At 31.8% G+C, this 24,431-nt stretch overlaps 4 protein-coding genes across 6 annotated transcripts; 3 read left to right on the top strand and 1 right to left on the bottom strand.

Annotated features, from left to right (window-relative positions):
- Positions 1–1,323: 1,323 nt before the first annotated feature.
- Positions 1,324–1,872, top strand: LOC130662522 (U6 snRNA-associated Sm-like protein LSm2). The gene has a single exon (XM_057461412.1). It carries the CDS (start codon positions 1,373–1,375, stop codon positions 1,682–1,684), a length of 312 nt encoding a protein of 103 aa, XP_057317395.1. The 5' UTR covers positions 1,324–1,372; the 3' UTR covers positions 1,685–1,872.
- A 1,047-nt stretch (positions 1,873–2,919) lies between these two features.
- On the top strand, positions 2,920–22,575 carry LOC130662519 (tetratricopeptide repeat protein 16-like). 3 transcript variants are annotated; one of them, XM_057461409.1, is made up of 12 exons: positions 2,920–3,461; positions 3,600–3,935; positions 4,603–4,732; positions 4,820–4,933; positions 12,825–12,925; positions 13,540–13,698; positions 13,818–13,906; positions 14,108–14,352; positions 14,683–14,881; positions 14,995–15,116; positions 16,221–16,371; positions 22,449–22,575. In XM_057461409.1, the coding sequence occupies exons 1-11, from the start codon at positions 3,148–3,150 to the stop codon at positions 16,365–16,367; spliced, it is 1,956 nt and encodes a 651-aa protein (XP_057317392.1). In that variant the 5' UTR covers positions 2,920–3,147; the 3' UTR covers positions 16,368–16,371; positions 22,449–22,575. The 3 variants fall into 3 exon arrangements, with proteins under 3 accessions (XP_057317392.1, XP_057317391.1, XP_057317390.1); XM_057461408.1 differs by lacking the exon at positions 22,449–22,575 and adding an exon at positions 17,072–21,577; XM_057461407.1 differs by lacking the exon at positions 22,449–22,575 and adding an exon at positions 20,972–21,577 and having other exon boundaries at positions 2,922–3,461.
- On the bottom strand, positions 18,596–19,393 carry LOC130662521 (uncharacterized). The gene is made up of 2 exons (XM_057461411.1): positions 18,921–19,393; positions 18,596–18,736 (listed from the first exon to the last, which is right to left on the bottom strand). Exons 1-2 carry the CDS (start codon positions 19,391–19,393, stop codon positions 18,637–18,639), a joined length of 573 nt encoding a protein of 190 aa, XP_057317394.1. The 3' UTR covers positions 18,596–18,636.
- On the top strand, positions 22,473–24,411 carry LOC130662520 (uncharacterized). The gene is made up of 2 exons (XM_057461410.1): positions 22,473–23,563; positions 23,844–24,411. Exons 1-2 carry the CDS (start codon positions 22,473–22,475, stop codon positions 24,109–24,111), a joined length of 1,359 nt encoding a protein of 452 aa, XP_057317393.1. The 3' UTR covers positions 24,112–24,411.
- The last annotated feature ends 20 nt before the right edge of the window (positions 24,412–24,431 follow it).

The following is a 24,431-nucleotide window of genomic DNA, read 5'->3' as shown; positions in this document are numbered from 1 at the left end:
TCGTTATAGCATAGTCATAAGAAAACAAGATTATGGTTATAGTACTGTCCATTTTCGTCCCCAAAGCTCTTTAAAATTAAAACCTCGAGGTTTATCTGGTAAGAGCTCTGGGGTCGAAAATGAGTAATATAAACTTTCAATGTTTTTTGTTATCTTTCTACGCATAACGTCTACGTCTATTTAGTGTTATATTGTAAAAAATATTTAGTTTATATACTTCATCTAATAAAAAAAAATTTTTTTGCATCTTGCATTCTGTTACTTCGCCCCTGCGCCTCGGGGTACTTTTGCATTGTGAACCACTTGTACCTTCGCGGGAAGCATGATGGCAACGGAAGTCACGGTTGGTTTGCGATGTGTGAGAGATGTGCTTTTTGTTGGTGTTTGTCGAACCTTCTCTTCTGCCTTGTCATGTTTATTGAATATTCCACCTAACCAAAGTGTCCTTGCTAGCTACGTATCCATCAAAAAATTTATAATTTAAAATAAAAACTGCAACGTTGATACGCGTTGGGTGCGTATCGAAACCCTTCACTTAAACTTGCAATATTGCGCGGTTGCTAGCTGTAGGGTTACATCCAGCTATCATCGAACATATGGTGCTCTTAGAATTTTCTAAATCTGTGAATAACTTATGAAGGTATCAAGAAAGATGACAATGAAGCTTAGAGCCAAGACAATATAAAATTAAAAAAGTGAGAAAAAAATTCACATGTAGTGTAGTAGCTACCTACGTTGTGTTTTGTGATAACATTTGTGCCCTCTGTAAACGTTTAAAGACGTGAAAACTGCAATTAAAACGGAAAACTGCATGCAACAACTTTCATGACTGTATCCACCTTATGCTCGGTATGAAAAGTCAATGTCAAGCATATTAGACTTTATTTGCGACATTAAAAATAGTTTTTGTGGTTAAATTAATTCTGTTTTGAAACCACTGGCATTTAATTAAATGCCAACATAAGTTGCTAGCTATATAGATTTCAAAACAGCGCAGGTAAACTTGCTGTATTGAAAAATTATTGTTATTCTTTCTTTGGAACAGAAAAATATTAGGTGTGTGCATGATGCCAAAATACAAGGAAAAAAGTGCTTGTTGTAACACCCTCCTCTGTTAAAAATTGCATACTATAGAAACAAGCGAATTTTTAAAACTGCATTTATGTGTGCAATACACAGCACCCGTTAGTTTTCTCATGGAATTTTCCTGCCCAGTACTTCCTTATAACTAAAATTATCATCATCATCATCATCATTCTCGGCTTAATGTCCGTTTTATAACATATAAAAGTAATGTGTTAATAAAATAGGCAATGGTTGTTTATAAAAGTCTAATGCATATATTTCTTTGTTTCAGTATATAACAATCAAAATGCTTTTTTATTCGTTTTTTAAATCACTTGTTGGTAAAGAAGTCATTGTAGAGCTAAAGAATGACCTTAGTATTTCTGGAGTTCTAGATTCTGTTGATCAATACTTAAATATAAAACTGACAGATATAAGTGTAACAGATCCTGAAAGATATCCGCATATGTTATCTGTAAAGAACTGCTTTCTGAGAGGTTCTGTGGTTAGATATGTTCAGTTGCCGCCAGAAGACATAGATGTATCACTACTACAAGATGCTGCTCGAAAAGAAGCTGAACAACAGAGGAAACAGAAAGATACTAAAGAAAAAGAATAAAATAGATATTCTGTTGTGTTGAAATTACTTTTATGCAATGCAGAAATGTGACTTTTACATATTTCCTATGATATATGTAAGGTAACTTTTTATTCTTGAAAATAAATTTTTATTTGGGATAAGATATATATACTGCTAATGTTGCGTTCAGTTGTAAAATCTTGAGAGTAAACAAAGATTTTTATTTATTAACTAGTTGACTGTGTGTTCTATACCTACTTTGTGCTAATAAATGACTGTACAAAATCTGTTTCCAAGCTCCCTTTTTATCTAAAGCAATTTACTTTCAGACTCAAAACCCTTTAAACCTCATTATCACTAAAACTGTTAATCAAAAGCAAATTTTTAAAATAATTTTTTTTGTGTGTACGGAATTGTCATTGCTGATGTGATAAAAATACAATTGAGTCATTTTTCTTTTGTTTTTCTGGCAGGTTGGATTTTTCCCTGGGCTTTTTGAGAAATAAATATTTCCAATTATAAAAAGGTTCTAAACAAAAGTACTTAGAACGATAAGATATCATCTCAAGAAGGGAAAATTCTGTTATTCTCAAGAGAATATATTCCCACTGAGTTTTTTAAACATTTTTTTGGTTTTGGTTGTCATGTTGGTCCAAAAAAATAAATCTAATGTAGGTAATACATTTTTTTGTTATGTTCTATTGTTTTCACTCCATTTTTGGTCTTTTGTTGGGAAAATGAAAAGTCATGCATTTTAAAAAATGACAAAATCATTAAAAAATGAATTTTTTTTGTCAAATTATATTTATCTTCTGAAGGGCTATAAGCGTACAAATTGTGTTCCAAAAACAGTCCACCCCCTGGAACCGAGAAGTGCCCTAATAGATGGTTAAAAAAATTTTTTACTTATACAAATGTGCATAAATATATTGGTATTGAGCAATGTCTTTTAATAATAATAATAATAATAATAATAATAGTAATAGTAATAATAATAATAATATTATTTAAAGTGACTAGCCCAGAAAATCACAAAAACCTATAGTTAGTGGATTGTTTCCACCAGGGGCCACTAAAACAAAAATAAACAACAAATTATAAACCTTAGACTGCCTCAGCTCAATCAAACATAGTAACATTTATAATCTGTGAAAATTGAAGAGAAAAAGAATAAAAAACAAACTTGTACATCTTTAACCATGTATTAATGTTATGAAAAATACAAGGGCATCCTGATCAGCCATATTTTTTAACAGAAGTTAGTGTAGATAAAATACGAATAGTAAAAACAAGCACCAATCCTTGTAATTTAAATAAAAAATCGAAAAATTGTTAAAATTTTTCCAATAAGGCCAAACTACCATACTAAAATTCTCAGTTGCTGTTAAAAGGTAAATAAAAAGATTTCCTACCAACATTTTCAGTCACTGTAACAATACATAGATAGGGAATCTGTTCTGTGTTTGTAAATTTACTTTTTTTAGAATGTATAAAATTACATAATGCAAAGAGACTTGAGTAAAGTTGATACTGGATATAAAAAGCAAGACTATGAAACTCTTGAACTTACAGAAAACAAAGGTAGGAAGACATCCTCCACAACCTTGGAAAAATCTCAAGAACATTTTGTAGCAGCCTCCAGATTTATTGACTTCTTTAAAGAAAGCACCAACAATGGGGAAGCTGGTGCAGCCAATGAAATTGCAAAACGCAGACAAACTATTGCAAACAAATTTTGTTTATCGCCAAAGATTGAGTATAATGCAGACTCTTTTAAATTGTATCAGGAAATTATCAGTAATAAAGCAAAGTCCATGTAGGTTTGAAAATTTTTTTAGTTTAGATGTTGCAAACATTTTTCAGTATGTTTTTTTCTCTTCATTTCAGGAGATGTAATGAAACACCAATATAATATCTTCATAAAAAGTGTTAATTTATTTTATTCATTTGACAGGTATAAATCTGCTTTGGAATCATATGAAACAGGATCCTATGAATCATGCTTTCCATACCTGCAAAAGGCATTGGTGATGGAACCAAACAATGTAAAATACTATGTGTTACGTGGTGATGCCTTTTTGCAACTGTGTGATTATAAATCAGCTATATTAAACTACAAAAGAGTATGCATCCTTGAACCAGAGAGTGAAGAGTACTTTACAAAACTTGCATCTATCTACTTCTTGCAAGGCCAGTGTTGCTACGATGAAGAAATGTACTTGGATGCATTAGAAAGCTTTACAAGAGCTGCAGATATGAAACCTGAAAATAAAGATTATCATGCGAAGAGGTATATTTAATTAAAAATTCAAAACAAGTCTTTTGAGAGTCTAGAGTTTTTATTGCAAATCAAACAAATTTCTAAACAGAAGGAAAAAGATGTCATAACAGTCATTCGCATGCCATTAATTTCATTTTTTTAAGTGGTTAAGCTCTTTATATTTTTTAAGTTAGAGAACCGAGCATCTGAACTAGTTACTCTGATTCCTTGTCTCTGATAGCCATAGTTATTAAGCAAAAATAAGAAAGTTGATATTAAGAGAGGGAAATTTTTGCCAATGTTGGGCGAATTGCCAAAAACATATCAAAATCAAGCGTTTGGATAAAAAGACTAGGAAAAAAATGAAAACAAGGCTATAAGAAAATACGTTATAAATAGCGTTTTAACAATCTTATGCGACAAGAAAGGCTTGTCAGAAGTAAGCAATAATGTAAATATCTATCACCTAGTGCAAGTGAAAATTTTGCTGATTTGCTGTGTTTTGGTTTAAAATCCCACAAGTGTTGCTGAATCAAATTTAATCAATGGAAAAAATACCTTGGCATTTGCCTCGGCAATTGCCAATTGTCAAAGTGAGTTGTGAGGGCTGCAATTCAGCTGTTCTCTTAATGCATAGTCCAGGCAATAAAGTTTTGTAGTGATATAAGCTTGCATGTTATAAATCTTTGTATTTTAGGATATCGTGCCTTGCTTCGTTAAAACGTCATCAAGAATGTCTTGCTTTAATCAATGAAAGACTGGAGGTTGAATCTAATAATCCAGATTTGTTTATATTAAGAGCACGGCTCCACCTTTTTTCTGGTGATGTAAGTTCCAGCAAAAGCAATTGTATACATTGTGGAAACCATGCATTGGAGCAATATGTAGTTATGACTTTTTTATTATTTTTTCAGTCAACACTGTCTTACTTTGACGTAAAAGAAGCACTTTCCGTGGACCCTCAAAACAAGGAAGCAGGTTCCATGCATCAGAACCTTGAGGAAAATGCAGAACTCTGTAAAGAAAAAGTATGTAGATCCTTTTAATAGCTTCTGGTAAATGCAGTGCTACATGATTTATAACATTGCATTATTTTTTTTCAAGTTTTTAAATTTTCAGTTAGTATTCCTTTCAACTTACATAAAGTTATACAATTCTAAAAAAGAATATACCGTATTTTCTGGTATATAACCCGCACATCTTATAACCCGAAGCTCAGCTTTTTTAGTGAGTTATAAACTAGATGCTATCAGATAGCCCGCACCTTCATATAACCCACATAAAATTTCAATCGATGTGTTTTACTTACCTGCACCTTTGCATAACCCGCATCGTGTTAAGACAAAAATTTAGCGTATTTTTACTTACCCTAATCATTTTATAAAAATGTGCGTGTGTTCTGTTTTTTTCATGCCGGAGACAAGTGGGGGATGCTTAAACTCGTGAACACCAAACACGAGAACCGAGTGTCTGAACTAGCAACTCTCTCAGTCTCAACTTCCTTGTCTCCGATTGCCGAAATAATAATGAATTAAAATTAATTTGATTTGTCGATCTTCTGCTAATGCAGAAGATCAACAAATAAACAAAAAACAAACAAAAAAACCATTCTATCATGTTATAAACCTAAAATAAAATCTCTGTTTTTTATGTATATTTAAGTTTTTTTGGCATGAAAATAAACAACATAATAATTATCACGGATTGTCTGTAACAGCGATGTACGGAGGTTCTTTTCTAATGTTTATAGAATTTTGTTATCTATTTATATCTAAGCAGTCACAGTGTGCATGATAAAATGAATGGGGGCAATGAAGAGGAGATAGTTGCATGTGTCTTATTAATTGTATTTTACATTTATTTTTGATATTTTTAGTGGACCCCTGTTGCTCGAAGGTAGCGAAGATAAAAAAGAAAATTTTTATCTATACTTTAATTTTAATATTTTTCAATATTTTTAACAGGAAGTCCTGGGCACTAGGTTGTGAAATACCTGTCAGTTTAACCTAAAAATGATACTTGCTATATTGCTCTATTACCAGAAGCAAATCATTTCAATGTGCTCAATGTGATTGCAAAGATATAAATGATTAGCATTACACTCAACACAAAAGAAAAATGATCTCCAGAATTGTGTTTCAGAGAGAGAGCTCGTAATAATATAGCACTGGCAAGCAATAGAAAGTTAAGCAATTTCACTGTGTGAAAAAAATTAAATCACGTAGTTGAAGTAAGATTACGTAGATATATGATCGCGCATGGAGTATATTAATGTACTCATTTTATCCCGTTGGTACTATTTTCTTCATTAAATGTATAAACTTTAAATTTCACAATAAATGACGGAAAATATAAAACTTATCACATAACCCGCACCAACGGCGGAAGTCGTAAAAATCAACTTATAACCCACGGGTTATATACCGGAAAATACGCTAGTGGAATATGATTTTTTCACACACATACAAGTGGTTATTATCCGTTTTCAATAATGTAGTTGAAGCTCACAATTTATATGAACTGAATTTTTTTCCTTTAGCTTTTGTGGATAAATGCTTCATACATTCCCTTATAAGACAGCTATGCAAATTACCAATAGCAAATAATTACGATTGAGAGCTTAGAGATGTTGAAAATACAAGTGGTTATTATCCGTTTTCAATAATGTAGTTGAAGCTCACAATTTATATGAACTGAATTTTTTTCCTCTAGCTTTTATGGATAAATGCTTCATACATTCCCTTATAAGACAGCTATGCAAATTACCAATAGCAAATAATTACGATTGAGAGCTTAGAGATGTTGAAAATACATTGCCAATTATGTCGGCAAATGCTGAGTGTCAAAACAAATTACAAAGTCAAAAATTACAATAGAATCAGAGATTAAAAGAGTTAGGGGACGATTTAATAAGCAAACTCTAAACACTGAAGGCTTTGTGGCACATATTACTTAGACTGAATTGAAAATAATGTTCTCTCACAAGCCTATTTAATTGGTCTGTTTTTGCTTGTGGCTGCACTTTAATAAATTAAATGTTGTTAATAAAATTCAAGTACCGTATTTTCCGGTATATAACATCCACATCGTATAACCAGCAGCTCAGCTTTTTTAGGGAGTTACAAATCAGATGCTATCAGATAGCCCGCACCTTCGTATAACCCGCATAAAATTTCAATCATTGAGTTTTACGTACATGCACCTTTGTATAACCCGCATCGTGTTAATAAAAAAATTCAGAGTATTTTGTGGTTGCTTTTTTAGTTTGTTTTTAAGTTCTGTGTCATTATTTTTGTTCATGCCGGAGACAAGTGGGGGACGTTTAAACTTGTGAAACCCAAACACAAGAACTGAGTCTCTGAACTAGCGACTCTCTCAGCGTTAACTTCCTTGTCTCCGATTGCCGAAATAATAATAAACAACATAATAAATGTCACAGATTGTCTGTAACAGGGATGTATGGAACATTTTTTCTAATTTTTATATAATTTTGTTATCCATTTATATCTCGGCAATCACAGTTTGTATGATAAAATAATTTGCAACAATGGGGAGGAGATAGTTGCATGTGTTCTATTAATTGAATTTTTAATTTATTTTTTATCATTTTAATAGTCACCAGTTGCTTGCAAGTAGCGAAGATAAAAAAAGTAAAATACCATTTATGCATTTAATTTTAACATTTTTCAATATTTTTAACAGGAATTAATAATGAAGTCTTGGCCACTAGGTTGTGAAATACATGTCAATAACACCTAAAAATGATGTTTTGTGCGCGTACGGCACACAAGAAAGCAGACGCAACTATGCGAACACATGGGGGCGGTAGAATAAAATACGGTACATCGGTTGGTCTAGTACAGTATGATGATGACGTTTCATAGCTTAAATACGAAACAGAAAAAATACAAAGATACAAAAAGATAAACACAACATAAATAAATACAAATATAGCCTGTGTCGATAGACATACTATTACACGTACAAAATAAAACATGAAAACTAACTATTGCGTCGTTTACTGCGCTTGCTTCCTTTTTGCTGCTTGAAGAAACTCTTTACGTTAAGATTTCAATCAAGAACTACGATATTTTCGATTCTCACTTTTACCACACGCTTGTCCTATTCGTACGGAGATTAGAAGCCATGTGAAAAGTGCGCGAAAAAACTATAAAAACCCAATTAAAATTAATGTGACGTGACAGGTCTCCATCTCCGAGACGGATCTTTATCGTTTATGTTTAAAACAAATGATACCTGCTATACTGCTCTATTACCAAATGCAAGTCATGTCAATGTGCTTAATGTGATTGCAAAGATATAAATAGATTAGATTTCCATTCAACACAAAAGAAAAAATGATCTTCAGAATTGTGTTTTAGAGAGAGCTCATAATAGGACCACTGGCAAGCAATATAAATAATACTAGTTTATAGTGGCAACTTCTTGTCGCCCCTTGGTTACTGTTATATGACAGTTGCTCTTTCAAAGCTAATACAAATGCACCCCTCGTTTTCCAAAGTGATACTTAGCCCCAACACCAACCTTGATCACAGGGCTGGTTTTCTCTTTTTATATTGGGAAACCCTGGAGTCGAGGTTGCACCAACACATGAAGTGCACAATAAAAGGATATGCAGTGGGTTTAATCTGATAACGTGTGCATATGCTACCCACGCAAGCTTCTATGCCAGGTTCAAATCTGCAAGTTACATTAGATTTCCATTCAACACAAAAGAAAAAAAGATCTTCAGAATTGTGTTTTAGAGAGAGCTCATAATAGGACCACTGGCAAGCAATATAAATAATACTAGTTTATAGTGGCAACTTCTTGTCGCCCCTTGGTTACTGTTATATGACAGTTGCTCTTTCAAAGCTAATACAAATGCACCCCTCGTTTTCCAAAGTGATACTTAGCCCCAACACCAACCTTGATCACAGGGCTGGTTTTCTCTTTTTATATTGGGAAACCCTGGAGTCGAGGTTGCACCAACACATGAAGTGCACAATAAAAGGATATGCAGTGGGTTTAATCTGATAACGTGTGCATATGCTTACCCACGCAAGCTTCTATGCCAGGTTCAAATCTGCAAGTTACATTCACATTCGATTCTAGTATGTCTTTTTAAGAGCAGCAAACAGTCAATAATAATAAGAATCCGGAAAGTATCAAACAAAATATTTCCACTAAGTTTTTTTAAGAACTAGTCGTTAGCCTGTGGAAAAATCCACGGGTTCAGCAGTCCTTTTTATACTGCATTGCGTGCGTCTCATTACTTGTGCAGCTAAGCTACCAGTTTGCGTGACGGACAGACGTATACGGGTATTATAATATAGATTATTTTGCACAGTTTTATTATATTCAGTGAAATATGGCTGAATTTCTTGTTACATTCTACCTGGCTATAAATTGGATCATACTTCTGCTATTTAAGTTTGTAAAGCAATTAAAATAATATTTAATAAATATTTATTAAAAAAGGAATTAAAAAATCCCAATCAAAAAATAATATTTTAGGATAAATAACATTTTGTAAAAGGCTTACATAGTATATATCATACAACATAAAAAATCAGGCAAACGGTTGCCATAATGGCGGACCTACAACTTTAACATTTTAAAATCAAATCTATAGGTTGGAAAATTTAAAGGCATTATCTATAAAGTCTGCTAAAAAAACTACTAAATCTGCAAAAACAAAATCTGTATGCATCAGTTCATGTTAACGGTGGCAATTTTTTTACTTCAAGCCAAAAATCCTTGTGGTTTACTGGTCGTGACGCACCAGAAGGAATTTTCCTTTAATCATTTACAAGTCCTTTATTTTTCCAGTTAGGAGCTCCATCAAATTTGTTCTTTTTTGGCCCTAAAAAAAGATAATTGGTCACATAAGCAATCCAAAAATAAAGTTATAGTATACGGAATAATCAGTCAGATGCCAGTAAAACAGACAAAAATCATTTGTCAATAACTACTATAATAGGTCTATTCAAAAAATGCTTACGTACTATAAATCCTCAACCTTATACTCCCTTGTATGCTTTGCTTTCGACCCACCCCTTTCCCGAGTGTACACATCACCCCTCCCCAAAAATCGACTTAATAATTATTAAATTATGAAATGTTACTTGAAAAGTGGACAATGTAAGGTGTTAAAGTTGAAATAAGCAACACATTTTTTGCAGACAAGATGCATAAAAACACTGCATTAATTTTCTAAAGCTGGGATATGTAAGCCCTTTGCAGATCCCCTTCCCCTTGTACACTTTGATATGCTTTTATAACACTGCATTAATTTTCTAAAGCTGGGATATGTAAGCCCTTTGAAGATCCCCTTCCCCTTGTACACTTTGATATGCTTTTATAACACTGCATTAATTTTCTAAAGCTGGGATATGTAAGCCCTTTGAAGATCCCCTTCCCCTTGTACACTTTGATATGCTTTTAGACTACTTCTCCGCCTTTCTTTTTCTTTAAGCATGCCAGCTACATTATTTTTTGTGAATGACCCCATAAACCTTTGTTGTTTTAAAGCTAAATTCACTATGAAAAATTAACTGGCACAATTGGACGTTAGTTGTCATGATGGGTGGGTGCATGGTTTCCCAAAAAAATCTTGGTTATCATATAAAAGCTGCAAGGTAGATACCCACTATTTAAAGAGCAAAAATCTCCAAGCATCATATAAAAGCTGCAAACACGGATACACACTTTTAGAAGAACGAAAATTTCCAAGTGTACTCGGTGTGTGAGTGCATATCTGGGTTGCAGTTTTTATTCTATAAATTCTGTGTGTACATTTTCTAAAGTTTAACTCACATTTTTCCAAATGTCCAATTGACATGCAATTGGACATTTGGAAAAATGTGAGTCCTCTCTCTTTCCAAAATCCAAACTTCCACATTTTTTGGCACAGCTGAAATTGAGGTTAACTACTTTACAGGACTTTACAGAACTTCACAAAAAGAAAAACAATTAAAATACTGGATAGTTTGCAGCCACTTACATACATAGACATTAGCTAGCTACCTCCAGTGTGTGCCTAGGCTTTGGAAATTGTTCTATAACTAGCTATCAACATTACCAACAAAACATTTTTCACAGCTAGCTATGTAATGCAAGAATGTATAAAGTTGTCATCAGTAAAAGATTCTTCCACATCACTGTCATTATGGCATCAGTGTCAGTTACACAGTGATACTCACTCAAACCTTTCTATGTTTGCTACCATGACAGTTTGATATCACAAGTGTAGGTTCACAATTAATTATTCTGAAGTTTTATTTGTTTATTTTAAAGTTAGTGCTACCTCTAAGCTGTACTACTTAAGGTGTTTGTTTACACGAAATCAAGTAGCAGAGCACGAAACACAAGATTTCGCTCAGCAAAAAATTCTTTTTTATTCATGCCCGGCAAACTACAAGCAATAAAGCAATTTTACTGTGAAAAAAAAATTAAATCACGTAGGTGAAGTAAGGTTACTACGTATAGGATCGCGCATGCAGTTATATTAATCTTTTGTGTATTATACTTTCTTGATGCAATGTCTGCTTTGTTTCATTCTGCATAATTTTATAATATTTTTATTACTACAAATAAATGAAAAACAATGCACAAAAGATTCTGCTGAAAAAAGGAAACATATAACCCGTGGGTTATATACCGGAAAATACAGTAGCTAGTTCAGAGATACATAAAATTGCGTTTTTTTTTGTAATTTAAGTTTATATTATTTAATTTTTTAATTAATCACGTTTTTCTAAAATAGTTTAATTGAGATTACAGCAGAAAAAAGATGCATACATTTTTTGCTTGAATGCAAATAAATTTTTATGAGCTTGTGAGCAATAAACTTGATTAATTTACATATGTGATTCAGCGCTAGCAGGTGTGAATTTTCATGACCAGGCCTGTGATAACGGGTAGATGTGCAATAGTTTTTAAGTGTGTCATTGCAGATTTTGTTGTTTTTTACTTTTATTTTTTTTGGCATAACGTAATTTTTTATTTTATGTTAGCAGTGCTTCTATTACCTAGTGAAAAACAACAGTCTATTTTATAATGAAGCAAAAAAATGAGCAAACCATACGCATTATCACTATCTGTTCTAAAGGAATGAGTTTCTTTTGCAAAAATTGTGTTTGTTCATTAAATGTGCATCTACCTAATTAAGTTGCATTATGCTTCATGAATTGAGTGAAAATTTTAAAATAATACTAAATAATAAATAATACTTATGTCAAAGGTGTATCTGGAGTCTATTATATATTGACACTTTTTTTGTCTCCTCTCCCATATACAATAGGCTACCATTTTTCCTCTCTGAAAAACATGAAGTTTACATTCCCTTTCAACCAGCAGTTACCCTGTAAAAAAATCTATGGGAATTTGCCAAGTGCTACTTGGCACTACCATATTTGGCATACAGACAGCAAGCATAATATAAATACATTAACAAAAGGAGCAATGCATGCTCAAAAAATGCTAATAGTGTATTGCAAAGATCAAATGGCCATTTGTACACATATTACACATTATAAACAATTACAACTTTCCAGTATTAACCAATACAGAGCTGTAACAATCAACTGAAAGCACATAAGAAATTGATTTGTTTTACAAAAAGTACACTCAAAGATGTACACAAACTTATTACCTGACCCTCTCCCTCCCCCTTAGGGCAAACATACTTTAAATTTCCCAACTTTTTGTCTTATTTGTATTCGTTGCCATTCTTTAAACTTTGCTAAACTATTCAGAATAAAATCAAAATGATTTTATTTTATTTACAGCTAAAATAATTTTTTTTTTATTCTTTTAATAATTTTTAAATATCAATGCATGATAAACGATTCCGTAAATTATTTTTTTTTATTATGGAATATTTTAGCGAATAGTTTACATGTTTTTTTATACTAGGCTATAAAATTTGATATGTGTGGCAAGCCTAAAGAAGCAATCATGAAGATATCACATGCCATTAATATAAATCCTTCCGTTACAGAATATCTTGTGCTCAGGTATTTAAAGTTTGATTAAAAGTCTGATTAAAAGGCTATGATAAACTGTGGTATCATTTTCAAACTGCAGGGACGCCCTGAATACTTCTTTTTAAAGCAACTAAGGGTTGAAGTTTAGGTTTGGGTTAAACGTAGCAATTGCTGATCACCTTGCTAAGCTGAAATTTAAAATGTTCAGCAACCAAGCCTTCACCCTAAATAATAGAATATGCAACCTAAAAAACAGTTTTCTAAAAGCACGAAAAACTCAAAAGAACTGTTTTGTGAATCACCTCGAAAAAATGTTACTTTCAATGTACAAAGTACCCACAAAAAGCAAAATAACGTTCTTAATATAAGATAGGTATTAACAGCCTACTAAGTTTTAAATTTACAACTATTATTTTGAGGAAAGTATTCATAATTGACACAACTCTAAAAAAAACCCATAAATGTAAATGCTCTTTGGGACTTATTGAAAGCCGGTCAAGTTGGTTTTCTTTATCATTTTGCTGTTAATTAAAGACAGTGTCATTTTTTGTGTAGTGTGTATCCATAATAAATTTAGGGCAAAATGACAGCTTTTGCTTAAAACAAATTACTGTTACTTCTAATAATAATTTCTTTATTATTAGAGCTGGTATGCATCGCCGGAATCTTGACTTTAGTGCAGCGGTAGACGACTTGTTGTTAGCAATGGAAAAATTAAACCATGACCCTGATGTGGAACTTTATGTTGCATCTCAAAAGCAGTTATTACTGACATTTAATGATTTTGCTGTGGATTGTTTCAAGTAAGTTTAATGTCTGTGTATTTTGTGTATTTAAAAATATCTTAAAATTTCTCAGGAACAAATCCATTTTTTTTAAAGTGATTTAGAGATTTTATTTAGATGAAATTGTATTTTTTTAGTAAGGGGTTTTATGAAGAGGCTGTTGCTTTGTTAAAAAAAGCAATTAAAGGTGAAAAACAAGACAAAGCTTTATATTCCAACAGAGGGGGTAAATATTATGATTTTCAAGATTATATACACCATGAATCTACCTTTCAGATTACTTTAATTTAGCTAATGTATTTGCCCGAATTGTTTATTGTAGAGAATCATTTTAATTTCACACATGTTGCCCGTCATATGTATTTTCTGCATCACAATATTTTGTGTTGTCAACAGTGAATATTATAATATAAATTTTCTTTATTAGATTGCTTCTATAAGCTTGGGAATATACATTTTGCCCTATTGGATTACCAACAAGCACAAGAATTAGCTCCAAATGACAAGAGTATAAATTTACGTTTATCAGTTGTATACAACGATTTGGGAATTATGGAGTATAAAGATCGGAAATATGACCGTGCAGAAGAGTATTTTTCACTAGCAATATCATTAAATATAACTGTATCAGCTTTTTATTTATCACGTGCTAGATCAAGATATATGCAAGAAGTAGGTGCTATCTGTGTTCAGACTTTTTTTCGTTGTTGCTTTTGAAATTTATTTTTTGGAAGGAACCATCAAAAGAGTCAGTGTCCTTAGAAAAAAATTGATTCTTTCTCCCTTTGTTAGGAGCATGATTTTTCCAATGCCTTCATTTGTGATTTCTTATTTGTGGTGTAACAACACATGTCAACAAAATGCTGTTTGCGACATGTGTGACATTTCTGCTTGCTGTGTCTGTTTCCAATTTAACTTACGTTTACTGGCATTATGTAGAATATGTAAATCTAATTTCAGTTTGGCGCTTATCATAAAAATGACATGCCTTTCCTTTTTTAGAAAATAGATGAGGCAAAAATAGATGTAATATCTGCATTATATTTCGATGCATCAAATAAAGAAGCATTTTCTATGTTTGCAAGATTATTTCCTGCTCAAACAATTGGAAAAGAAGCAATCAAAAGTGATTTTGGGATGCTTATTATCGAAGCCCTGATATTAGTCATTCAAGAAAACAGTAAAGATGAGAAAGAAACAGGTATCTAGCTAGTATATCTCTTTTTCAAACATCTGCTTATTTGTTCTGGTTCTTATTTTAGATTCATTTCATTATTAAATGTGTTTTGTTTTATTTAATTATGTAATCTTTAGACCATATCAATAAGGTAAAACCTTTGCCTGGTATCTCTGAGCCACCAAAAGAAGCAGTTGTTTTGAAAAAATGTATGGAAGACAAACAGTTCAACTTCAGCATTATCAAGGGGAAGAAAAAGGTATAAATGTTTTAGAATACTATTACACTTTTTTCATATAAATTGACTAAAATTTTTTTTATTATTTGTTAAGATATTTATGTAAATTTTATAATATTTCCGAACATATAAAATGTATAATAAAAAAATTAACTTTTTGTAAAAATAAAAGCTTTTACATTGTCCGGCATAATAACATAATATAATGTGAATCTTAAGCTGCGTAAGTTATTTAACCGGAACACGTTAAAAGTAAGCTACACCTGCTTATCTAACATCTCAACCATAATTTCAACGCACAACAAGAATGTTCTTTCAGATAGCGTGACTCATAACAACACCGCAACCTGCAACTGCAGACAAAGAGATGCATGCCCTCTAGACAGGAAATGTCAGGATAGGCATGCAATTTATCTATGCAACGTGTCCACAATTAGCAACGAAGAAGATGCAAACTACATAGGCTTGACGGAAAATACATTTAAGTCCCGTTACAACCAACATGCACACACATTTAGATACGAAAACAAGGCAAACTCCACAGAACTGTCTAAACACGTGTGGCATTTGAAGAAAGAAGGTATAGAACCGATATTTTCTTGGCGAATAATCGACCATGCCTCTCCTTATAAAAATGGTGGAAACACATGCAACCTTTTTCTTACGGAGAAGTACCATATCATCACATCTAATTTAAAACTATTGAATAAATGGAATGGAACTGGTTTCTACTTGTTGTCATGTAAACAAGTATTTCTTGAAAAACATTAAAACGATCCCACCGGACTTGACTTAATTACAGTGTATTTTATTTTTTTGTATAAGGCATTGATATAGTTTTTTAAGTTAGTGTACGTCTGATGATCGCTCAGCGTGAAACTCAGAGTTATGTACATATTATTATTTTTATCTTGTAAATAAACGAATGAATGTTAGCTCTGTACTTTCGTATTGAGCACTCTTTCCGTAGATTTCCTTTTCAAGATAATGTAAATCTTATAAAAATTATAGGGTTATTTTGACCTAAAAATCTCAATTATCAGAGCAAAAAAAACATAAAACATATAACCTCATAGGCTATGGTTAGTTCTCCTTTAATTAAATTAAGAACTCTCTTATTTTTAGGTTAATGAGCTTGTGGAATCTGTTATCCGTTCAAGGCAAGATCTTTCAAGTCGTGGTCCAAAAATAACTTCCCCACCTAATCATTCTAAAAAGTCTCATCAAAAAAAGATAAATATAAAGGCATCAAGTTCATATAGCCATTTATAGTAGTGTGAGTAAATTTACAAAGTAAACAATATGAAAAGGTGCTCATGTTTTAACCCTGCATTTGTACACATGATTTGTTGATTTAAACATTTTCTATTGGTAGAATTGCTAAACTTAGAAGATTATAATTTTTATCTCAAGCAGTAATAAAATCATACACCAGCGTTGTCAAATTATTTTCATCTAATACACATCTTTATGTATCACACATGAGTGGTCTTTACAACCTGATATATGATGTCCAATGGAGACTTAATATAAATCTTTAACAAAATAGTCTTTGAACCATTGTTACCTACATCCCACAGTAAAATGTTTGTTATGTCAGGCAGGCTGGACAAATGCCATGGTTCCAACAAATGCATCTTTTCATGTACCATTTTTAGTGAAGCTGCTTTTGTGATCTCCTCCCATTCTCTCGTTGTAAAATTCGTGTTTTAAGTAATGGTTTCCATGTTATTGTTGCTCATACGTCATCTCCTCTCTGATGAAGTACCACAAGTAAGCAAAATACTCTCTATCAGAGAGTTTAATGCAAAAGTTACAGTACTTACGTAGTCAAATAGGGTCGTTTTGTAACTCAGTGCATTGTTTGTATGTCAACACTGTTTTCCAAACATTTAAATGCTCTTCTATGAAATGATTTGACTTTTTTAAAGAACAACATTATTGAAGAAAATTTGTATAATTTCTTTGATTTTTAGAACCAGGGATTTTAGTTTGAGGACACCCACAAATCACACTATTATCAAACTATATCATTTATTTTAACAAAATGCGAACAACTAGTGAGGAGTATGTTTCGTGTTTTTTATTGTTGTTTTTGTTGGTCACAAGAGGAGACGGGTGTAGTGTAATACTTACCTGACTTACGTAAAGACAGTTGGCCACACATTATGGTTTCTGGTATTAGTGTAGGAATGAGCATGTGTTGTAATTTCATTTTTATTTGGTTTAATTTGATTGTATGTGTATAATGTTTTCGATGACCTATTCAGAAGAAGGAGGTGTAAAGAAGTGGCTGTGTGTTGACATGCATGTTTTAAGTTGTTTGTGCAGTCATTTGCAGGGTAAATGGTGGGAATGATGTTATATGTGATCTTGAGAATCTATTTGCGAAAGAGATTCAATGTGTTGGAATACACACTATAATTCTCCAGAACAATGAACATTGCTCTGATTTTATAATCAATCCGACGAGTCCCAGTTGCTTTTGTTGGTTTTGGTATTTCATCATCCCAAGCACATCTTCTAAGCTCTTAAATGTGCTTTGATAAATACTGGTACAGCTTGTATAATTCACTCAATGGTTCATCAATTTTGATAAAAGCAGTGTTTTTGAAGGCGTCCTTGATTGCCAATTCAAGACAGTGGTTTAAGCAATGATTTACCTGGAGCCATGGCGAATTTTCTTTGATAAGAACTCCCAATCCACCGTGAAAGCCAGTGTTCAGGTGGCTCAATTACAGTGTACTTTAACACTATCTTTTTATTTTACAGTGTCCCTGGGCTGATCCATATCACCTGAAATCCCTTCATATTTTTGATTTTTAAAGGGAAACTAAGGTCAAAATTTTTTTTTTTCATAAAATGTTTATTATACTATTTAAAAAAGATACCTTAAATTTTTTTTCAAAAAAAATGTATTTTTATGAGGATTTTAGAGTAAAAAGGTTATTATTTACATCTCCGTTAGAGTACATAAAAAAACTCTACAATGGAGAGCAATGACGTATGATCCGCGAGTGAGTAAGTGAAACCATACTATAAGGTTCGCCTGATTTGATGTATGAAGACATAAAAGATGAATTTTACTTCTTAAACATTTTGTCTTTACTACTCAAAATGCCAAGTTGCCTGGCATATGGATGTTCGCAAACCACTGGGAGAGTAACTGCTAAAAAAAGTTTTTTCATGATCCCAAAGCCAGTGAATACAACTGAAAAACTTCGCGCAGCACAATGGTTGCATAATATTGGTACTGGATTTAATGTAGAAACATTTCCATTTGGGAAAAATAAAGTTGTATGTGAAGACCACTTCCATCCTGACTGCATTAAAGATGATTTAAAAGGACGTCTAACGGGGATACCATCGAAACGGAAAGAGCTACTTTGTGGAGCAGTTCCAACTATTTTTAAACACAAAACTTACGAATTTATTAACATGGATGGCACTACCGTATTAAATTACAGATTTTACAAATCTACAAAAGCTTTGAATCCTGTATATTTTCCATCTTTTTCTGGGAAACTTTCACGAATTTTTTTCACAACGCATGCCGGTATAACAACTCTACATCCTTTTCCCAGTGTTTCATAGTAATGCACCCAAGCCGTATATTGTCTGTATGCTGAAAGCGTAGTTGTCTAAAAAGAATATATGTTTTGTTGTTGTGGAACCTAGGCCTTACAAAATGTTGTATATATATTTTTAAATATTCTTTGACTCACATTCAGTAAACGAACTTTTATGTAGATAAAGAACGCATTTTTTTTTTGCATATGAAGTAATATTTTATATTTGTTTTGAAAGGTAGAATAATAAGCTTACTTGTTTTGAAAAGATTTTATATCCTTGAAATTATTTTGATATCTGCGATGTCTAATGCTTGCTGTCTCTAATACGGTGCGATTTAAACAAAGAATATTAAAATCTTTATGCAAGGTAATACATGTATTCTCTTCCAGCTTTTCTCCCAGTAAAGTTGTAAACTCCAAACAACACTTGCATTCTTTAACAGTCATTAACTCGTGTATATCACATTTTTTACACTTACACCAATGTAAGTTTTCTAACCTGCTTGAGTCTAAATCCTCATCTTCGTCGTCGTCTGAAATATCATTCGCAGTTTTTGATGAACAAAAGTTTTTCAACTGACTTTCAGTATATTCAGGTTCGTTATCATAAAACCCTTTGCAAATACTTTCATCTGTTTCAGAACTATATACTTCGCTATGTTCACTAGCACAACTACTTTCTTCGCTGCTATCCATGACTAAGTGATTTTGAGTCTCGCAGCTCATACGTCATAATTCTGTATGGTTCACGAGGAACCGTGAATGGAGTACACGGTTAATTTCAGAAAACCTTAGAACTTTAATGGGCTAAAACAGCCTAAATAATGAAAATTAAGAGTTAATTTTTTTTCAATAGTTTATTTAGATGTTATACAACGTTCTTAATTTTTTTTTAACAACATTTTTTTTTGACCTTAGTTTCCCTTTAATTCCCATCTTTTACACACTTTACAACGTATGTGACATCGTTGCCAGTTAAAACAAATTCAAATTTACAATTGAACTCCTTCTCACACTTAGGAACTGTTTTGAGACTGGCTTTATTGTCCTTGTTAATTTTTGTCAACTTCGCAATAGTTAGAAAGAATCAACAACAAAAGAACCATAGAAACACGTCAGTTCTATGGGAAAATCATTCTTTGTAACATATAATTTATTATTTGATCAAACGACATGCTCGAAACCAGTGAGATGAGACGAAGTTATGCAATAAAACTTTGAATCATTCAAAAAAACTGTTGTGAGAATCAAAACAATATTTATGATATAGACTCAGGTAAAAATATGAAAAACTTATAATTTTAGGATCACGATTGTTTATTTAATGAGCATTTTGAGATCGCTAGTCTGTAAAACCAATCACGATTCGCGAATCGCGAATCGTGATTAGCGATCTCTTAATTCGTTAGTTGGTGCCATTACAACTTCTTCAGATAAATCTGTAGAGATTCATGAATTCATTTCAGTTACTTAAAAGCTAAATTGGATGTCATCAATTGGCAAACACCTTTTTTATATAAGTTAAAAAAAAGAAGTAGCTCAACTTTAGAACTGGGAGAAAACATTTAGTCCATGTTTGCATGAGTAGTCTGATTGATGTAAATCATAACTCTTTTAAAATGTAGATGTAATTTCTGAATACTGTAAATAAACAACAATTTTAAGCAATTTAATTTTACATTTTTGACATTAGATAATTACCTGCTAAACAAATAGCATAGTATTGCTGTTTTGAGCTTTGAATCATTGTGCTTAATTTCTTTCAAATCTGAATGGAATTCTCTAACATTCTTATCCTTTCTGAGGTATAATTCATGTGCAAGTTATGTAATGTCTGTTTGTTTATGTTATGTCTGGCTGTACTGTTTAATTTGATACTTCATAGACGATTACCCCTGAGCCATTGGAACAACCATTGGAAGAGAGAAATCTCTCTTCCAATGTATTTTTCTGTTTGCAGCATGGCAAAATTTGCATTCATTATCATTTTTATCTTTTACTGTAAACCAAACATAAAAAATCTGTTTTCACAACACATTGGTCTAAAATTCATGTGCAGTATTCTTGTGTGTGTCTATTCTAATCTTGTACACAACCAGCAACTCTAAATACAAACTTTCTTTTGTTTATGCAATAAATTTATTACGCACCAGAGAGAAGTATGTATAGCATTAAAAAAAACATTGCAAGGTTGTCATTGATGTGATACAGGTAGATGTGTATTGAATGAATTTTTTTTTCAATTACAAAAATGATTTAAAAAACAGTTATTCATGTTGACCATTTCAATTTTTCTGTTTTTAGTACTTCAAAGTTGGCTTGTACATCTTATGTAGTAAAATGTAAACAGTGTTGGTGTACAAGTCTACTACTTTAATATCCTGGAAAACAGTTGTATGTGTAATGAAACCAGACAATGGAATATAAATTTAAATTTACCAACGCATGGATTTGCTAAATTAACTGATGATTTTTTTATATACCATATACCAAAAGACCCTGTGGGCATAACTCACCATTTGTCCTTAATTTTTGATTTTACAGGAGAGGAATAAAAATTACGATTATTTAATGTAGTATATAAAATCGTCTGCATATTTATTACATTGTTTCTAAGAAACAGATTTCTTGTCTATAGAGGAGATGTTCCCACGCCCATTTTTAACTCTATAATGCTTTTCAACGAGTGTTCTGTTGTTACGAATGATCCTCTTTACTTTAAGTGTTGCTGATAGTACCACTGGTCTGTAAAATTACATTTCTAAATATATGAATATAATATATTTTAAATGTAAGTATGTTAATATTTATCAAGTTATGTTAGTATTACCTGGTTAAGAGAAATTTTTGTAAAAATATGATTATATTTTTTCTATATATGTATGCAAAGATATTCCTAAAAGAATTCTATTGTTCGTTATTTTTGCACCTCTAATTATGAACGTAATGTTTGAAACTACATACAAGTTTTTAATTTCTTTTTATTTTTATAACTTAAGTGTTAAGAGTTGTTAATCTTTCAAAATTAAGTGCCATTCAGACAAACAAAATATAATATTGTATAATTATTTTCATCTTTTACTACTTTAAGTTATTTATTATGCATGTAGTTTATATTCGGGTAGCAGCAATTCTTTTTCCAAAACATAAGCTGGGTGTAAAAAGATTTTGTAAACATGGTGGCAACACGTCCCTCATAAATAACCTCAAAAACCCTCTTAAAATACCCTAAAAAAATTTGATTTAAAATATTTAATTCTTATAAAATTTCTTTCAAACAGCTGTTTTTATGTTTTATGTGACAAAAAATTGAGCCTTGTGTTTATCTTGCAACATGACTGATGAATTATATTGATGAATTATATTGATGAATTATATTGATGAATTATATGCAATTTGAATTAAGCAGCCTAATTGACATTTAAAAAAGGAAAGGTTTGATTATTATTAAATTTCAGTTCCTCTTAAAATTTTAGCAAAATTACATTTGTTTAGTGTTTCTAAAAATATGACCCAAATAACTCCTAAATTTTCCTAAAATCTTTAAACTTGTCAAGTTTTAAATCTGTGGTCAACCTGACTGAGGTGTTGCTTACTAGGTGTCTAAGAAGTATGCTATATAATTTGTTTCGCTTCCAGCATGACAAGCCTTGATATACCTATAAGAAGTATTTATGCTTGTTATAAATGTGTTGTAAAAACAATTTATATGGTTATAAAATCATACGGTGCTTTAACGAAGTAAAAAATAACATACAAGCGAATAACTTTTTTTTTACAGATTTGAATTACCCTGCTTCGTAAAATGAGTCAAAAAAGATATTTGTGTAGGTTAGAAAGAAAAATTGCTCCACCTGCAATCTGCAATGTTGTTGTACCAACACTACTGTCTACAAAGTCATCAATCAACACTGACTTGCTGAAAAAGGCTGTGTATCACTTTATTACTGTCCAGCCTAATTTCAATGCTGGCGTAAAAAAAATTGATGATGGAAACTGGAAGTTTGTTCCATTGGAAAAGATCGAAGATGTTTTTGAAGTTTTACCAGATGAATATAATTGGAAAGATATTTGTTTGAGATATTCTAGTTCACTTCTTCGTGAACCGTTGAAGTGTGAATTTTATTCTGCATTAAAAGTTTTTTTTATCAAGCAATCAAATGTATCAGCTTACTTAATTCCTGTTTACATGCATTATGCTGCAGATGGTACTAATGGGATGACTATAGTTCATGATATTTTGAAAGCGTACAAGCAACTGTGTGAAGGTGAAGAACTCGATACCACACCTTTTTCACCCCCACCATCTGTTGATGACATGGCTTTATCAGGATTGACTGATACACATGAGAAGTTGAAAGAAAATTATGAGACTTACACAAGAGGTGTTTACAAGTCTTTAAATTGTTCCCTACCATTTGAAGAAATCAATGTGACTGAAGCTTTGTATTACACAAGTACTAATAATGTGTATGCAAATTTCCTGAAAGCATGTCGTTATTACAAAGTTTCTGTAGGAGCAGCGCTTACTGCTTCCATGTTTTTCGGGTTTGGTGGCAACATATTTGGAGCTAAAGCCGTCTCTGCTGAACAGCTGAATGTGAGTGTTAACATACCTATTAATCTTAGGGATAGAGTATCCAATAATACTGCTAGTAATTGCTGTAATCTATCAGTGACACAATTTCTACTTTGCTGCTCTATTAAAAAAGTTACAACATTTTGGGAGTTGGCTAGACAAATCAGAGAGACTTTGTTGGAAAAAATGAGTGACAATCATAAGTTTCATTTGTTTGATTTTGCATGTAATGAGAATGTTTGTAATTCAGAAGAAAAGAAAACTGCAATGGAGAAGTTTGGAGTGTCACAACAATTTTGTGTGTCTAACATGAGAAGGTAAGATGTTGTTTCATAAAGCATGTTTTTAATTTTTTTTTCTTGCATTCTTGCATTCAGTATTTGAGATTGAATTAATTTGTTTCATTGTCATGGAATGTTTGTTAAATAAAACAAGAAGTTAAAATACACTGGTTATAATATTCCATACAATTCTAAGTTGTAGATGCCATTATCTAGTGTGTGAATAAAAGTTGAATTTAGGACTTAAATTTTAGCACCAACTTATAGAATCTGAACATAGTTTGCTTCTTATTTCACTATATTTTTTTATCTTTAGATTTCCAGGTTGTATTGATTTTGGAGAGTTTGCTATTGAGTCCATTCACTGCGTTGGAGGGTTATGGATAAAAAATTGGGATGTTATGGAATTAATGATTTATTCCACAAATAAGTTCAACCTTTCTATGATTCATCGACAAGGTGTGGAGAACACCAAGAGGGCTGAACATGTGTTTAAGTATGTGAAGTATATTGTAGAATACGCTGGTGGTTGGCAGAAAGATGAAACATTAGAAAACTGTATGAGATATGTAAAGGATTTATGATAAGTTAGTGTTGTTTTTATTTTTGTATAGTATTAATTTTAACGATGTATCATTTTAAAGATAATTGATGGATAAAGAAGATTTTGACCTTAAATATTACAAATATATTATACTTATCCACTTACTATAATTATCCACTGATTATTCCTAGTGGTTTATTAGGAAGGATTTTATGTATTTTTCTGTTTATAAATAAGAGGTTGTGCTAGAAGTAACTTGATATCAAACTATACAAGATTTATCAAATATTAGGAATTCATGTATTTTTATGAGAACGAATGAATCAAGAAAATGAGAAAAGAGTCTCTTTCTATATTTTC

The sequence above is a fragment of the Hydractinia symbiolongicarpus genome, chromosome 10 (genome assembly GCF_029227915.1).
Source record: "Hydractinia symbiolongicarpus strain clone_291-10 chromosome 10, HSymV2.1, whole genome shotgun sequence".
NCBI classification, from domain to species: Eukaryota; Metazoa; Cnidaria; class Hydrozoa; order Anthoathecata; family Hydractiniidae; genus Hydractinia; species Hydractinia symbiolongicarpus.
Note: the sequence above shows the minus strand (reverse complement) of the source record. Positions and strands in the feature narration are given on the sequence as shown.